Raw genomic sequence first — 19632 nt, forward strand, 5'->3', positions numbered from 1 at the left:
CTTCCAATGACAGATTACATTTATACATAGATTATTTTTGGTGGATCAATACTCATACACTAACACATACCCATAGCAGTTGTAGTTGGCTGGTATTTATTATCATAACCATTCTCTACTAGTTTATATGTCCACCACTGCATTTATATTACTTATAGTGTTGGTGGTAGCTATGTGTTGCATCAGTCTCTGCAACTCCAGCTGCTACAAGGTGTTAGTAAGTACAGTAGGACCTCCATTATCCGAACACATGTGTCCCAGCTGAATCACAAAAGTGTTCAGATAAGTGAATTTGTTCGGATAAATGAAGCCCATTGATTTATATATAGAGCTCTGTTGAACTACTCTAACAGAGCATACACCTGTGACAAAATAGTTTAATAGAACATACACCTGTTGACAAATACCCTAATAGAACCGTCACCGCTACTGTTCGGATAATTGAGGGTTCAGATAATCGAAGTTCAGATAATCGAGGTCCTACTGTACAGTACAATAACATAATAAACATAGAGGTATTAGTGAATGTACATACATTTACAAGAGTACAAACAGTGAATGCATGTACATACTGGAGTGGTATTGTCAACATACTTTCATTTCAATGAAGTATTATTTTTTTAATTAGCTAGCTATTTGTAGTGCTCAAATTCAGCAGATTAGAACGATTTCATCGCATAATGCTTATTATAGTCTTACTTTTAAGTTTCTCTCCTTTCAGCAAAGTAATTCTGTAACAATTCACCATTCAACCTATATGTATAAACTGACCATACATAACTAGAACAATGCAATATGCAGCACATACATATGTACATATTGCCTGGTCTCTGTGTAGGTAGATATGATGTTAACTTTACAGAAAAGCCGTAAAAATTCACAATTATAAGTACTAGTAATAGCATGGGTAGCAGTGAAATTTGGGATAAATACCACGAGTGTTGTATTGGAAATGGTAAATTTCACTCGGCTTCGCCTCATGAAATTTATCCCCATTTCCAATACAACACTCGTGGTATTTATCCCAAATTTCACTGCTACCGATGCTATTCCCAGTTAATACCATACTCGCTGCATATATGCATGCTGTGCATTAGCGTTGCTATGTACGCAATTTGTCACTATGTACTAAACATGCGTCAACACTAATTGGCGCTACATTGTTAGCCAATGAAATTACAATTACAACTTTTTTCACTGCTGTCAGTGAAATACGGGATAAATTTCACTGCTACTATTGAGACTTTTGTATGGGCAGTGAACAGGTATGGTATTAACATAGATACTGTATAATAGCACGAAGTTGTGCAGCCATATGTACAATATGCACACTGCATATGATCATATATACATACTATATTCATACTCAAATACATACTTGTTTTTCTGCATTTGGTCTAAGATAGTCTGGGCATGAGGCATATCAACCAGATTCCGTAAAATAGCAATGAACTCATCATATTCACAATGACGCGAAAACCTGTCCTCCAGAAATATGAGGATCCTATCATTACACTCCTTGAGAGTAGCACCAGACTTTGTGTTTGTCAAAACATGAAGAAATGTCACAATGTTGTCATATTATCTCCATATTACATTGGTAGTTCATATGGAGCAGTTGGTATACCAAGCTATGATACGACTTGAGTTCCAGCAGTGCCACAAAATACAATAATCTCTATGCAGTGCATGCATCACACCATAAAGCACATGTAATAACTCTATAATATTATACACTTAATTGCATGGTGCCCGCATCGATATGCTTGCATATGTACATACATTCATCTAAAAGTCTATAGATACTCACATTAAAGTTATAGGTAGGTACACACTGACATATGTACCTTTCTTTTTATCTTCAGGGGTATCATCCCAGTTATTCAACAGATCATGTGACATAATAAAATATTTACATATATACACAGTAACTCTGTCTTCTAAAGTAAATGTAGTTATAATAATTATTATTTATTTATTATTATTATTAGCACTTTACAGTAATGCAAAGTAGTGAAGCTGTAGAGTCTTATCTTCATATATACATGGAATAGCAACATCACACATCTGCATACATAAATGAGTGTGTAGTGTTATAGCTAATCTAATTCAATGATTTAAGAATCACAGAAAGGACACATAGTAAAGTATAGTACCATGCATACAATTAGCTAATATTGCATGTGCTGTAGACAATATAATCCGAGATACAGGTAGCAGCAACCCATCATGTAGGAACTATATAACTGCCCCCCAAAATGGAGTGGTTACATATGTAGTAGCTACTTCTCATAACAGACCAACAAAAAAACTAGTGGTACCAAAGACATATACACGTATGCTATAAGCTATAGGCTTTTTATTATCAGAGCTCCTTTGGGGCCCGGATTACTCGTATGGATCACCACTGTGTTTGGGAAAAGTTGACAGCAAAAGCAGAACACTCAGGTCTAGCTAATTTTGATTATGAAATTATATAGTTTATAAAGGTAGTTTTGTGTTCTTGGTAAAAAATCAAATCTGGTGTCATGGGTATTAAGACCAGTTTTCCCAGATCCAGTCACACTGTTATGTATTCTCCTCTGAAAACTGAATCAAAACATTAATCAATCGGGCATGCAAAGCTACAGTATTACACTAGGTTTGCATATTAATAAGTTATTAAACAAACAATTTAAAAAGTATCAAATACAGTAGTTTGAAATGAACTGTATCACACAAAAACCAATTGACACACACACTGCATTAATAGCGATTTGGACCATACAGTTCAACATTTTTGAGTATATCATCTGGTGGATCTTTGCCCCAACCACTCTTAATAACAAAACCAAATTGAGCAACATCAACACTGCCTGTAGCAACAGTTTCATGGAAGATTTCCAGCAACTTCCTCTCTACAAGAACTAAATGCCAGGCTTTCCGGCCTCTGTCACTGCCACGTACAGTAAAGATAAGTGATGCTGGTCTGTTATCATAATCAGTTGAAAGTAATTCTTCCCACTTCCAGGAACACTTTGGTGGTATATCAGAAAACCGACATGGTGCTTTAGGGCCATCTAGCTGTAGACACTTAATCTTTGTAAAATCACATCCACAGGTAGTCTGGGTGTCTGATAGTTTTTTATTGTAGTACAACCAAGTGGAATTATCATCATCATTAAAATAGATTCCCTTTTTGATCACATAATAGTCAACTGTGGCCTTTTGATCTGGTTGGCATGATGCAAATACCTTCAGCATTGTTCCCTTTTCTCTTGCTTGATGCCCACAAGCTCCAATCCCCATCTCATCCAAACACTTAGCACACTCTACTACCCACTGACCTGAGTAGCAACAGTCAGTGAAGATGCATAGTACTTTCCCAGTGAGGTATTTTTGATACAACGTGAATATCTCCTGAAAACTAATTGTTCCATCTTTAAAGCACCAATTGCCAGTACCTTCTTCTCCATATCCAGTGTAGTATATTGATACTAAATCAAATAACAAAACATGTCATACCTAATTAATGTACTCTACAGTTGTACAAATGCCCCATTAGACTATGTAATAACCTTTTCGGGGGAACGTGATAATGTTGCTTGGAAACTTGATGGTCACTCCAACCAAGTGTTGACCCCTGACTGGTGAACACTTGGTTGGCCGAAACATCAAAGCTTTTACTGAACATCACCAAGCTCCCTGACTGGTAAATGATGATGGTCACAGGCTTAGTCAAGCGTTTCAAAGGAAGTTTCCAACAGCAGTAGTACATATAACTGGAGTACTTAGTTGTTGAAGTGAAAGTCTTGAATATACCAATTCAAAATTCAACAGATTGCTATATTTCATGCATGAAATAGTTATTAATGTGATAATGAATTGAATTACTGCATTTTTAATTAGACAGTAGGGATAGTAAGGAACCAGTATTAAGGAAAACTAGCTCGAAATGTTACAGCAGAAATGAGAATGATCCATGCATCAAAAAGTGAGGAAAGAAGTCGAGCAGGATTAATTGGCTGCTTGCTAAAATGAGACACACTTTTATGCCTAGTCGCATTAAAAATTTCAAGGTGTTAGCCAAAGACAGACCTTAAAACGTGTCTCATTTTAGCAAGTAGCCAACTAATCTTGTGACTATTTCCTAACTTTTATTGTGTGGATCACTCTTATTGCAGCTGTTACAATTTGAGTTTTTTTTTGTCTGCAGGCACATGGGAAGGAATTGAGTGTAAAACGTATGGGTGACTTACTTCAAAATAAAATGTATGCACATGATGTACAGTAAGTATTACCTCCACTAGTGGTACATTCTTTGAAGAGAATTTCTATACAATCAACATAATATTGTTTAGGTTTTTGATCATCTGGAGAGTCATGTAAATTGAAAGCTAGCTCTTTGTGTAAATCTTTCCTAAAGAAGGTTATTATTGATTCTAGTCCATTTTCTTTAATTTCCGGTTTTTCTAAATCTGTTTCTTCATCTGTGACTTTTTGAGCTTCCATTGCAACTGCTTTTATTGTCTCATCATATTTCCCTCCATCTGAAATAATTGTTATTCCTTGCTTATATCCTGCCATATTGCCACCACTTTCATGCAAATAAGGCTGACAGTAGTCCTGGTTTTTGTAACATTTCCTTATAGATGTTATATTAGGTATGTACTCCTGTAAACACACACACATATTTATATACTCTATTTTACTTGGTGACAATATAGAAGGGAGCCTTCACCTAGAGACATGGTTAGTTATAATCTGCAGTTACACAGTCAAGCTTTTGGTTATACAGTTTTTGGTAACAATAAATCACTAATAGTTTCACTGTCCTTGTAAAAGGATTTGAAAAGCATACAATTACAAATGTTGAAATCAACAAGATAAATAATTCTTTTAGAGACACTCGGTAAATACAAAAAGTGGTGACGAGGCATGCACAACTGTAGTTTCAAATGATCGTGTGATGCAAAAAGGTAAACAGTAAGTAACACAGGGTATTATATATGTGATGATATAGAATATGTTTCAGGTAAATAGAAGTTCTGTAGTATGTGTTTTGCACTTTATGAAAAATAATTATGCTTTTCACAAATGGTATTAAAGATTTACTTTATCTTGGTGAGTAGTATCTGGCAACCCTTCCATGTTTTCATCAGGTTTTTTATCAGATTTCACAGCATTAGCAACCATGCTTTCTTCGGTCACTGTTAGGATGTCACTAGTGTTTAGTTTGCAGGACATCAATAATGCTAAAGATAAAATTAATTTTATTAATATAATACGACAGTACACTGTATAATGTTTTCCAATATGTATAGTCAATGCACTTTGCAATGTATTTACACTGAAACTCTTACTATTTCTCAAATTTAGGATACAAATACAATTATCAAATTCCCTCAACATCCTCTCAGCCAAGACACAGAATGTGATGACATGCTCTTCAGTGTGCACCAGTCCAATAAGGTAGTCCACAATCATCTTGTTACCAACTTCTGCACTAGGTGAGTGAACGATGTTATCCACAATCTTTCCTGGTAGAACAGCAAGGTCTTGTAGTCTCAGTAGTGTGGTGAAATGGTTAGATGGCAACTTATCAATCATAATAGGATAGCATTTCTTTAAAGCTGTTAATGCTATGTAAATTAGACAATAACAGTTGTACATAGATGAAATATAATTTTCAGATAAAAATGATGAAACAAGGGAAGTCACCTATACAACTGCAGATATACTAGTGGACATTGTAATCTCTACTTTAGAATATGACTGAAATGTTCACTATTATACATATTTATCTACAGGATTACCACATTGAAAGAGATATTGGCAGCAGATATATCATGAAAAGTGAAGTGGCTACTATACTATGCTTTGTTTTCATGTTCCACCTATTACTTCTGCGAGCAATTCAGTCACTATAGAAATACAGACAATTTCTGTTATAGATGGCACAGAGAAGCCATAATGCACTATTCCAATTTGGCACCATGTAAAAAAGAAATAGGACACAAAGGAGGACACAAAAGAGGACAAAGGTCAGTCGACGATGCATGCATTGCACATACGTACTGTGCAGTATGCCAAAAGACATCTGTCGAGCTGAAACAATGACTGAGAGTAAAGTATCAAGCCTTTAGTCTTTGAGTTACATTTGCCAGAAGTTACCCAACAGTTACGTATGTACACACAATGTACACAGCTTACAGTATAATTATACGTATGCATGCCATTGCATATACAGTATATACGCTGTACATGACTGAGTTGTATATACATTCTGTATAGCTCACATTAACACTTTAAGTGTCGTCAATGTACATACCTTCACTATCAGGATCCATTTGCCATGCATCAAACAAATTATCTGATTTAGGAATCATCAATACTATATGGGGAGGAGAAATGTTATACACACAACATGTAATGACAATAGCATACATGCTGGATGATCAGGTAGCGTCATCTTGGGAGGAGCATCCTTGTGAAAGTCTTTATCAGATCCAGTAGTCTTTTGTTCTTTAGGAGTTTCGACTGGTTTAGTAGGACTGGGAGTACTTTGAAGTGCTTTTATCACTTCTATACATAATGAATTTAAAAATAGCATACTATATTTGCCAAAGTAACTGTCATCATTGCAGCCATTTCTTGGCAGCCACCTTTGATATCAAATCTTTTTCATACTAGCCTATTTTTGGAACTCCGCATACTATGTATTTCACAGCTGGGCTGTTTTGGATTAGATATCATTTCTCTTTGTATATGTTGGCATTTGTCTATCTTTTTAAATATTTCCCAACAGGTAAACAGAAGATCTACACTTTAAGAGACATTTCTACCATTTTGAAATCATTATTAGTTGCTAAACATTGCATGCATATGACTGCTGACAGCTCCGTCAATAAATAGATATAACCCAAGGTACCTAGGGCTAGTATACAGTACCTATGAAAGAGCTATGAAAGAGCTCGATCTTGAAATGTGCTTAGTTCATACACGTATGATTGGTTTTCACATTATAAATTATTGATATTTACGTAAATAGATTCAGTTACATTACTGAAGATTTGTACCTTGACAGTTACCTGACTTGAGCAAGACATTCAACTAGTTTACATAAATAGTTTAGCCAGTACACATGACAACAAATCATACTGTTCTATATTATAGTAACTTGATCTTGTTACCGTAGAGTCGGGTTGCACACATGTATCTATTAAGCGCGTATTATTTGTTGAGCGCATACACATTTCTTGTAATTAACCATGGATGATAAGCACACATGGCCAAATGTGACGATAAGACTACACACAGCAAGAAACAGCAAGAATAGCTGAAAGTACATAAAAAATTAATGTCTCCTCAAGTGCTTAAGTCTCCCTTGAGGTCTTCCTTCACTAAATCAGCCATCTGGATAGTGATAATCATATTTATCACGAAGGATTTCACCCAGAAATGGAGTCTAATATTCTTACACACTGGCATGGCAACTGGCACAAACTATTAACTACTCTCACAACGTGGTGATTCCGTGTTACACTCACCACAATTATTTATTAGGCCTATGCGCTTAACAGATGGTACAATTTTTACAAAAAGTTTTCTCTGAAAATTATAAGCACATGCGCTTAACAACTTAATGTTTTATTAATGTTGAAAACTTAATATTTATTATTAGTAACAGTGACTAGCACAAAACTGACAGCAACTTGTGCTGTAGCCTTTGGATTACCTACAGTACACCAACTTAATAGAAAGAAATTGGAGACTTTTAAGGCAACACTAACATGAAACAGAAAATGTTATGTTTAGTATATACGTAGCCTGTTTTATAGAGCACACATTTTTCTGAGCATTCATATTATGCAACACAAATAGAATGTTCTAAAACAATCTAGTGTTTCCATGGATACATCTATGAAATTATTTTCTGGTGATCAAATACACTAGAACTTCCATTTATAATTAACTAAACTGAGCAACTGGTACGTAGCAGTAGCAGAGTGGTAAGCATCTAGGTGTGGAGGTAACTGGTTTGAACCCTGAATAATTTTTCCAACGCCTTCACAAGTATTTGTTAACTTCCAGGTGATTGTTGTATCTTGATCATGCCTATTAAACATGTTTGGGCTATATATCCCCTAGTTAATATTCTCAGTGCTTTCAAAGCACAGAAGGTTTGTGCTACCTTTCAATATTTGAAAAGAATCTGATATGGCTTGTGTGAATTATGACAATTTTTGGTAGAATAAGAAAAATAATTTTTAATGAGGAAGAAGATGAAGAAAATAATTTATAAAGAAAATAAGATAAATTTTGAAGGCACATATGTCAAAGATGACTGGACCAATTTAACTCAAATTTGGTATGACGGATGGGCCACCTGAGGGATGTACACAGAAAATTGGTTTTCTTGGTTTCTGTAAAATACACACATGTCTGTCATGCACACAGATGCATTAACTTTGCTTGGCTGCATGATACAGTGATTTGTGATTTTTCACATAGCAAAGTGCGTTGTCAGGTAATAACAAAACTTTTCAAATAAGTGTGTTTATCAGAAACATTGTTTAGCTACTCTAATGAAGCATACACATATTGTAATTGAAAAGTTGCAATCAAACAAGTGCTTGGATAAAAATGTGAGCCTGCTGTTACAGTATTAGAGTTACCACATTACTATACATATATGTACATACTGAAATACCTTTCCTGAGCTGTTCTACAATGTTCTGTAGTGAAGAAGAAACTTCAGGTATCTTCTCAAGGTTATCACAGAAGTCTAGCAAGTCTTCTTTACTCTTCAGTTGCATGATCAAGCAGTTTAGTATATTCTGATTGTGACCAGTAGTGAGTGAGAGGATGTCACATATCTGAGAATCGTTGAGTGAGTTCTGTAGGGCACCTAGTGTGGCTTCAAAACTCTCAGGAAAGCATTCAAGAATTTCTCCATATTTGGCCTTGAGAACTGTGAGACCTGTAATCAAACAATTAATTCATGTACCTTTCTAAGATATGAATGCACGTTGTGACATTTTGTGTAGCAATTCACATATAATGTCAATACATCAAGCAACAGATTGCCATTATTTTGTACAAGCCGGGGACATGTATACATAAAAGCATATGTGACAAGGCCTAGCTGTGAAAACAAGGCATATGGGCACATACCAAACCCTATTACATAACAGGTCATATCTTGGTACTGTATTGCATTCTGTAACTTTTATCATAAAGGTTTAAGAAGTGTTGAAAATTATGCAACCATGGAAAATTTACCATGCAACCACGGTAATACAAGGTACGGATAGTGAAAGTTTGAAAAAGCATATATGTCCACATGCCTTATTTTTGCAGGTCCAGTCACATATTATAGTCAATCATAATCACCTGCTGATTCCAGATGTTCGTATATTTCTTTGGGTAACTCAGTGCTAACTTTCTTACTGGTAGTATCACTATCAACCAGTACTTTGGAGTGGACTTCTTCACCTGTATTAAAATTTAAAACAATGATTTTTGAAAAAAAAAACTGTCAGTTTTGTGTGCATTGGGGAAAACTAAACTCCACACAGTGAAATCTATGCATGATGGACACCTTGGACCAACCAAAATGTCCTGATATCAAGGTGTATTGATTTCCAAAATACGTGCCAATGCACCATTACCATACCTGTGTTCAGATCATGCACATGTTGTTGTCCTTATTTTCAACCGTCCATATTAACAGGTATCACTGTACTATATTATACAAACAGTATGAGCTTGAAGTACCTCGTGTTTTGTGTATATCTGCTAAAATTCTCTTAAACATCTCAGTTCTCTCTTGTTGAGGGGTCAAGCAGAGGTAAGCAATTTTGGAATACGGTAATGACCCACTATCTACAATAGTGTCTATCAACTGATTGATTTCATCAGTCTGGGCGCTAGTACCCTGTGTCAGTACAGTACGGTGAGTCTCAGCTCCATCAGATATGGTATTATGTGACTTCAGAGTCACGATCTGTGGTCTTTCCCCTGATGTGTGCAATGAAAGTTTAACAGTTGATGTTTCAGGTATAGCAGTCTTGCTAAGAGTATCCGCTACACATGACATGGAAAATACACACATTACACATATATTTAAACTATGCATTTATGTGTGTTTAACATTGACTCCCTATCATAATGTTATTGATACATCATAGTGTACTTCACAAACACACGCACACACGCACACACACACACGCACCATACTAGTGATAGATAGTATATACTACATACCCGGGATTGCGTGCCGACAGTTTTCAAAGGAAGGATCATCGTTGTACTCGTTAACACTTTTCCTTTGCAGTGTATCACGCAAGTGTTGTACTTGGCTGCGTAGTACTGGAGCTCAACGGCATCATATCTGCTACCCTCTATAGTTCCAATAGCTAGAGAACAGATCCTGATCGGCTAAGTGTCAAAACCAGAAAATCGGCATGAGCTGAGTGGTAAAATAGTGGTATCCGCTTCATGTTGTTGGAAGGTGTTTGGGGATCTTAGCTCTTGTTAAATGGCTAAATATGTCACTTACTATGATGCTGTTGGTTGAGTGGACACAGATGAATCATTTAAGACAGGCATGATGATTGTAGCTTGGTTTTTTGAGTCGTTATTCGATTATATATTGTGGCGAGTTTGAGGCTTGTAAATTCACTTACATGATGCTAATGCTGTATTTCAAGCGTTTTCCTGGTAATTCAGTCTATTGGGAAGTGTTTGAGTGTATCCTTTCACTGTTTACATAATGCTGAAGAGGTTAAATCTTTCGTATTAGTAAAATCTCCAGGAGGTGGCCATTTTTATGGGAAACGTTTACAATTTCTACCAGAAGACCATATATTGAAGTACAATGCAGATTGGCAGTGTTGATAAGTGTGAACGAAGTCAGTATGCAATCCCGGGTATGTAGTATATAATATCTATGCGCGCGCGTGCGCGCGCGCACACACACACACACACACACACACACACACACACACACACACACACACACACACACACATACACACACACACACACACACACACACACACACACATACCATTAACAGTGTCTTTCTTGTGATCAGACACAATTAGTGAATTTGACTTTACATGACCATTTACTGTCAAATCAGATTCTGTGATTTCTTCATGGCTCTCTTTACTGACACAAGCAACAGAAGTAGAACATTCAGAAACATTTTCATCAACATTTGGAGCATCTGTTTGGTCAGTACTTATCACAGCATCCTTAGGCTGCTCAGTAGATGTTGGGAAGTTATCACTAGATGTTTCATCCAGGTGATCCTGTTCTTTGTTAACAATGATACTGGACAATTCTGAGGTATCCGATGATTCAGTTTTGCCTAAATTATCAGTATACAACTTATCTGATAACTTTACGCCAGCAGGAAGTTCATCAGACTGTGGTGGTAACTCTTGGTCTTGTGTATGAGATGTCATGTCAATATTTTGTTCTGGTACAGCATTAGTGATAACACTAGCATCATTAGTAGCCATGGAATTATGCTCAGTAACTGTAACACCAAATGCATCCGTGAGTAAATCAGTAGATGTCACTTCAACGTAATCTGTAGGACCATTGTGTGGCTCAGTATATTTTGTGGCATCAACCTTGGTAGTGCAAATGACTGAGATACCTGAATTTGAGCTATTTCCATTGATTATACTGTAGTCACAAACCGCAGGAGAAATGGAAGGAGTATTATTAGAGGCCATAGGAACTTTAAATAACTTCCTTGATTCGAGGTGAGATGTTTCTTCAGCAGTAATGTGTCCATCACTGTACAGTTGTCTAATGAGATCTGCCATAGAATAATATTATAAGGTGCACAATTATCATTTCCAGGGTAATACCTACTGTATGTATAGCACAAATACTGTATATGTAGTAATAAATTACATGTACGTAATTATTGTGTATCTCATGTCATTATGATATTCTGACTGTGATTTTCTATGTTGTTTTCACACACATGCAACATGCGAACAAGGTAGTACATATGTATGTAGGTCCTAATTCAGGAACTATACCTTTCCTCAGTGCTTTAATGTGTCCCACAGTGATACTGTCATCAGCCAGTACTTCCATGATGTCACAGAATTCAATAAAGTGAGGTTGACACCACACATATACTAACACAATCTGGTAGATACGATGGTTCACTTGTGACATGTCACCAGTCAGTATCCACTGGATCATGTGATCTGAGGCTCCAGTCAGTGTCTGTAGTCTAACTAATGTAGTGTTATAGTCAGCAGGTAAACTATCACACACATGATCTTTGTAGATCTCTAGTATATCAAAACCTATGAAAGAAACAAGCATTTATTACAACAGCTATCCGTAAACCATATCTTATACCTACCAGGTGTGGAGTAAAGCTGTTCTGCAACCACCCTAGTCATCATATCTATGGCTGATGTATGTAGCTTACTGTTATCCAGGACAGTACCTGTGGTTTTAAAAAAAAATGAATACCATGTACTAGAAAATTATTAATGATTTTGCTACATATCATTCATACACCAGGCTGCACATCCACATGATATCAACAGAACCTTTTAAGCATAATCAAGTTGTTAGTACATGTATTTACTATTTAAGTTTCATACATAATATGATCATGGACAGTGGCAGAGGAAGTAGTTGATATGAGGGGGGCTGACTGGGTCTCTGGTAGAAGGGGGTCTGGAGGGTTGCATAGCAATTTTAGCTTTCATAATGTCTCAAAGTTCACCAAAATTTAATTTATGGTAATTTTATAAGTAGCTACAATTTAAAGCATTTTAACTAAAACACCAATCTCTAGTAAAAACTATTTAAAACAGAGCTATTTGCCAGTTAAAATGTGTTTTTGGCAAAGCTTTCAGCTATTGACTTAAGGGTTAATGAACATAATTATAACATTTATAAGCAGTACAAAACAGGCTGTAGCCACTTGGAATAACGTGATACAGTGGTAAGACACCAACTCTTAAAGTAAGAGGTACCTGGTTCAATTCCCACTGTAGGCAACTTTTTTTAAAGCTACTTTTTGGAACACGTTTTTATGAAGTCCTTGACTGCTCTATTAGGGTATTTGAGCATTCTATTAGAGTATACCGATCTTTATCACAGTTTTCATCCTCACTTTAAGAAGGATAATTTCAGTGTGATATCATTCTGAGGGGGCTAAGCCCCCCTCGCGCCCTTTCCACCACCTATGATTATGGATTCACACTCTTAGAAATAGTATGATTCACTCAATCATGTTGTGAATAAAGAGATTTTTAAAGTCCAGTCTCTTCAAGTAGAGCAAGATTATTGTATTTAGTAAACCATTTCATTGTAAAATGTATAGCAAAATGAAAAGTTAATATTTTCCCATGCAACACTTGAAGTTTTTGTACCTAAAAAAACTCCTATTGTATTGTCTCTTGTATAGCTGTGCAGGGGTGGTGGAGCAGGTCAAGCCAATGTTGGCACTAAAATATGTGCTAAAAAGCTTAAAGTATACAGTAGATATTGGATGCTATTTAGCGGGTCTGGGGAATCCCTCCCCCAGGGAAAATTTCAAGGCAATAAAAGTTTTGATGTATTGTAGTATTATAGACCAATTTTTCACTGTGTTGCTGCAAGAAATAACAAAGCTATAAATGTGACTATTTTCTTGACCTTTGTTACAATCAATAGTAGGGTGGGGGAGCATGGTTCCTCTGGCCACTCTTATTTCCATTGACTACACTGAATGTGCCTTGCTTTGAAATTTCACATTTGGCCACCAGTCATGAACAAATATGTGACCATCTCTGGGAAATCCGGTCTTGTCGCCCATTCAAAAGTATCGAGAAATGCCAGTTTTAAATATTAAGAGTGTTGTAGCTTGCCAATGGTGGCATAGCTACGTGTACGAACTTTTCACACGTTTTGTAGTAATTGATTACCTTCCAGTTCATCCACTGAAGAAGTAGTCAGCAGCTAAGTTTTCCGCTATTTTAGAGTTTTTAAACTGAGGTTGGCTGTATCAGGCGAGCTCCAAAAGGGGTGGGAGGCGGAGGGCTGGAAGGCAGGCAAGATGCCTTTTAAAAATTGAAGAAGAATGTTTTGGGATGAATTAGGCCAGGTTAAGGGCCATTCAAGGCTGAAAAGTGGCTAAAATGAAAGGAATTTACAGTACAGGTCATTTCCCAATACCACGGAGCTGTACAGCCGCACACAGCCATCTCCTGGTTGGCCAGGGCTCCATCAAGACCTCAGACCACATACATGGCTCACCACTGTGCTTGACAAAAGCAGCTAGCAAAAGCAGACCACTTTACTCTGGTCGACTGTGACAGTGAAATTTGATAGTGCATTCATAAAGCTTTGTGCTTGCATGAAAAAATCAAATGCAATAAGACCGGTTTTCACAGATACAGTCCATATATTACGCAGATGTGCAGTCAGTATATTATATGGGCAAGTGTATTTACACTGTATAAACAATGAGCACACCCAACTCACCATCTTGTTTATCAATCTTATCACTGCTCAACTGTTTCAATGTATTAGAAGCCATGGGTTCTCATGTAAGACATGATCACATCTATGCAAAAGCATGTAAACAGATACATGTTAACATGTACTGCAATGTCTTCCTTTAAAACTGCCAACAAATAACATCATAATTATATGTGAGATAATGAAGTAGCATATAGTTAAAAGTTATTATTATTCAGGACCTTTATCTGGATAGGTTAAAAAGTGGATTGTTTAGTGTGGTCTGATGCAGGATAACATCAGGAAGCTAAGGGCATGACCCCCTCCCAAAGGAAAATATTTGAATATGTGACCAAATTTGACAAAACAAGGCTCCCATACACATCCACTTTTATATGATTTTGAAGGACCATAACTCAATGTAGGAGTATGCCTGGCCCATTAGTTCAAATTTTGACTCGGTATTTTACAATGCTCTGGAAGAATTGTGTGAAATTTTTAGATAAATGGCTTGCTGAGTTATCAAGTTATAGTTGGTCAAAGTCAGAAAATTGGAAGTTTTGTTTTGTTAAATTCAGTCACATATACAGTATACAAGACTGAATTTGGTAATGATATACTTTTCAATGTGACATTTCATATGATTTTCATTTGTAACTTGAAAATGCAGCAATTACGTACATGCAGAATTGTAGTAGTTCAAACTGGTGTTACAATAAGCTTGCTTGGAATAGTTGACGTTTGTTATACCATCTACGTAATAAGGCCTACCTGCACACTATTAAATAATGATGATAATATGCATCCCACCAGATGCTGAAAAGATCCAGAGAGTATAGGACACTATATAGTAGTGATGTGCGATACGTGATATATAAGTGATGTGCGATATGTGATATATATCGATATAATATTATCATGATAAAATTTTATATGATATAAAATCTTTATATCGTAATATAAGCCTATAAGTATAGATTTTAGCTATAATTAGAGAAAAGCTACCCAAGATGTCATTGTACACTGTACTTTTTTGATAAAAGAGATTGCAAAGTTGTATGATAGTCATGTACCATGTTGTATTGTACTTCTAGTACAAGTGTCATCAGTGCAAATACACAAACTGAGTGATGAGTTTGTATATCGTGATATATATCATGTCGTGATATATTGTGTGCAATAATCGTGATAGGAAAGTATCCTATATCGCACATCACTACTATATAACGTGAGTCGCCAATTACCAGCAGGTACCAATTATCAACACTTTTAAATTACACAGGCTACGGAATATAATAAGCTTCGTAAAATAATTTTGCATTGGAAACTGGCAGACTCCTGTAAGCGTTCGAGCGTTAATTGGATGGCTGCAGGTTCGAGGCTGCCCAGGTCCAGTCATGGATTTTTTCTCCTTTCTCTACCTTTTCAAACACACTTTATGTAACAACTCTGGATAGGCTGTATAGGACCAAGTGTCCTACAGACCTTCAGCACTTGTGCTGTAAAGCCTTAATAAATAAAAAACTGGTATGCAACCTGACTATCTCTTCTCGAACAGCTAGTCTCATCTTCGTAAAACTTCTGTGAAAAGGAGTTATCCAAGGACTGTATATCCCACAAAATTTTCACAATGCACTAACAAGGCACCAGAAAGTTATTCACAAATTTGCAAAATCTGCCAATAATTGATCGATCACTGAAGTACAGTTTTCCGCCTCATGCCAATTGATAGTTGGCACACGATATGCTTTGCGATTTTACTTATAACACGTTGATCACTCACATGAAATAATTAAGATTTGGTGTGCTAAGAGATTAAAGACTACTCTATTGAATAGCTCAAACTGGAAGTTCACACATTATTCCAATACAAAATTACAATCGCTAGATGAAATAGTGCTGATAATTGGCGACTTACGCTAGTCTTATTTTTGAGAGAAAAGATGCACAGTAATACCAACCAAGAGTACATAATACTTATATGGGGGAGAGTATCTAACTCTCAGTATGGCCTGTACAAACACTTTGGATAAAGTTCACCAAAGTTCACCTTTCATCATCATTACCTTCACTGGAAATAGAGAACCATTGATTGGTGTTGATTTATGTTGATGAGGACAAAGCCTTTGTTCTCACAAAAGGCTGAGCTGTTACTTTATCCAGGGTGTTTGGTGAATGCATTCAAGTTAGTTACTCTCCCCCATATAAATATTATGTACTCTTGGTAACACAATTCTAGAGAAATTGACTGGAAAATAAACATAAGTGATACATTTGCAATCAGTATGCCTGAGATACTGTTGCCTTGATACCTGACCATGGAGATGTGGCTAGAGTATGAGTTTGCACTGAAAATCATGGTATTGAATCTCACGTCTACAAGCAATGAAGCTCCAACAAACACCTAAATAAACTTTAGGATATTTATTGTGCATGGGTACTGTATTAAGACATGGCTGGAGTGACAATAATGACATGCAATGAGAGTGGCAATAAGGAGTTTTCATTGTTGCTCCTTATGAGTTGGAAGAAAGCTTTGGGAGCAAAGGGATTTAAGACCATTGAAGATGCTAGAAAATTCCAAGTCAACTAACAGTAGATAACCGTAACATGATAGACTAAATGGCATAATCTATGGACTAGCTAATAATATATTGTGCGTTTGCACTGTGTGCTCATGTGATCACACTTCCGAAGCTTCGCCTACTATTCCTTTCAGGTAACTGTTACAATAACCACAATGTAGCTGTAGTTTAATTTATAGTGACATATTTCTCTAGGATGTATCCATTCAAGAATTAGGGTTACAAAAGCAGCTTGGGAGAGTCAAGATGTGATTACTCTTTGTTGATATTTGCACATGAGTAATTGTTTGATCATTGCATGTTACAGCCAAGCCTTTGTTGTCTGTAATATACTATTGTCTGATAATATCTTAAATCTGAAACTCATTTGCAGACACTTTCAATCTAATCTAAGTTTGGAGACTGTGCCAAGTTAGAGAAAACTACTGACGCAGGACATGGAACCAAAATGATGTCTAGTTTCCTCCCAGCACTGTTGTCATTCTCTTCTACAGGCACCTTACCAAATGCATTCAACTTGAGGCGACGGTGTGTCCAATCCGATGTAATTAAGTGTACTTTGTATGACCCTACTCATCCTACCATGTTCACATCCTAGGTTTTGTAAAGGGAAGTCTGCTCCAGGATGATACTGCTTTTCAGCTGATTGCAGACTAGCTAGTTAACTGTCTGTGTGCACATATAGTCATAGTTAATTTATTTTGATGCAATAGCAACTAGCTCAACACATGTTACAGTTTAGCGGCCAGTAATAACACCTCTGGCCACGCCCTTTAAAAATGGCCACTGAGACGTCCTGTTTAAACTGATATCGCTCAGGCTACAAAGATCATACATTCACAGGCTACGTACATGCGCTCAATCGATTTATCCTAGTTGTTAAGGAAGCGATAGCATTCCTGCTCTGCCGACCCTAATACGTATTTGCAAGAGCCGCACTATTCAGTATTACCTTTGGTATTTTGGCAGTCTATTTTTCTACTGTAAATCTACTGGCTGGGTGCAATCGATAACAACGACAATACGCTAACAGTGTCGTGCTGTGCACAACTATTTAGACTCACGCAGTGAAACCAGTGCCTCGACCAGTGCTCATCTCTACTTCGCCATCGATGGACTGACTTCATGGGGATTACCCTGGGAAACTCCAAGAACTATTATTATGCCAAGTCAGCGTAACACGTGACCCGTTGTTACCAATTCGCAAACGTCACGTATGTCAGTCCTCGATCCAAGGTTATTCGTGGTAAATTATGGTCGACATAATTTTTATCACATCACGCCATGTCAGTGATTTGGACCTACCTATGATGAATGTTGTTTGAACTATAGAGTACTTTACAGATGAGAGGTTCCACTGGTATTGCCCATAAAAGTTTGAAGCTACAAATTTAAAGGGTCCCATAAGGACAAATTCTCATCCAATACCAGACCTGCCAGCCAAGTTAATAGCAGAGATGTGCCTCCATTTATATACTAGTACTATTATACAGATGCTTTGAATTACTATTGACTGTTAGCTATACCACTTACTGTATGATTATGATTAAGTACAGGTGAAGGAAAATCCTGTAGCTATACCTGATTGATGCATATAGAAATAAATCTAGAATCTAGTAATAGCTAGCTAAATACGTATCTAACAATGATATGAAGTGTTAATTGCCTGAAGTAGCTACTCTTTACAACAAAGGTAGGTAACCTGCTCCAATCATTAATCGTTCTATTCATCAAGTGATTTGCACAATAATCTTGAAAGTTGTTTAAACAATTTAAACTGGAGTCTGGTGCTCTGGTAGCTAGTAGCTAGTAGTGGAGTAGTTACGTAGGTGGATAGATTAGTGAAGTCAGAGCTGAAGTAATAATCATTGAGAATTTTGTATAGAAAATTAGATTGCCCCTCTGGCATCTATACAACAGTGATGGCAAGGATAGTAGTGACAGCCTCTCGGTATAGGATTTGTCATGTAATGATGGAAGTGGACGGGTAGTTCTATGATGTAAGACCTTTTTCTGATTGAGGGTAAATAGTGGTCATTTCTGTATTCCAAGATGGGTTGAACCAGTCTAGTAAACAACCTAGATATCATATCAGAGTCAAGATATTCAAAGGATTTCTTGATCATGCCAGGTATACTCATTTAGTTTTGGTTGTAACTTTAGTGGTATGATCACGGAACTTAAACTTGCATCAAAGAGAATTCTGAAGTCACAGTGGGATGTAACAGGAATTCCATTAAGATAATAGAAGCCATGATGATGAGCTTGGCCAAAATGGAGATGCTTACATTTGGAAATGTTACATTTTAATTGCCAGAGTTGCGACCATTTGTAAAGCTCATTCTGTAATGTAACGTAGTCTTCTTCATTTCTTATCACATGGAAAATCTTTGCATTATATGCAACATGCATGAACACACAGAGGGCTAGACACATACAACTGATGGAATGTCATTGACAAATTAAACATAGTGAAAAGTAAAGGACCTAACACAGATCCTTGAGGAACACTGCTGGAGACTGAAGAGCAACGAGACTTATATCCATTCAATACAACTTGTCATTTTCTGTT

At 36.6% G+C, this 19632-nt stretch overlaps 1 protein-coding gene across 2 annotated transcripts; it reads right to left on the minus strand.

The window, feature by feature from the left end:
* Positions 1–2632: 2632 nt before the first annotated feature.
* LOC136254831 (uncharacterized) lies at positions 2633–18230 on the minus strand. 2 transcript variants are annotated; one of them, XM_066047590.1, is made up of 14 exons: positions 18125–18230; positions 14500–14641; positions 12383–12469; positions 12048–12323; positions 11054–11818; positions 9760–10068; positions 9376–9477; positions 8693–8962; positions 6427–6564; positions 6311–6373; positions 5343–5621; positions 5095–5234; positions 4281–4653; positions 2633–3476 (listed from the first exon to the last, which is right to left on the minus strand). In XM_066047590.1, exons 2-14 carry the CDS (start codon positions 14552–14554, stop codon positions 2746–2748), a joined length of 3588 nt encoding a protein of 1195 aa, XP_065903662.1. In that variant the 5' UTR covers positions 14555–14641; positions 18125–18230; the 3' UTR covers positions 2633–2745. The 2 variants fall into 2 exon arrangements, with proteins under 2 accessions (XP_065903662.1, XP_065903661.1); XM_066047589.1 differs by having other exon boundaries at positions 14500–14581; positions 18125–18220.
* Between the last annotated feature and the right edge of the window lie 1402 nt (positions 18231–19632).

This window comes from Dysidea avara, chromosome 4, assembly GCF_963678975.1.
Source record: "Dysidea avara chromosome 4, odDysAvar1.4, whole genome shotgun sequence".
NCBI classification, from domain to species: Eukaryota; Metazoa; Porifera; class Demospongiae; order Dictyoceratida; family Dysideidae; genus Dysidea; species Dysidea avara.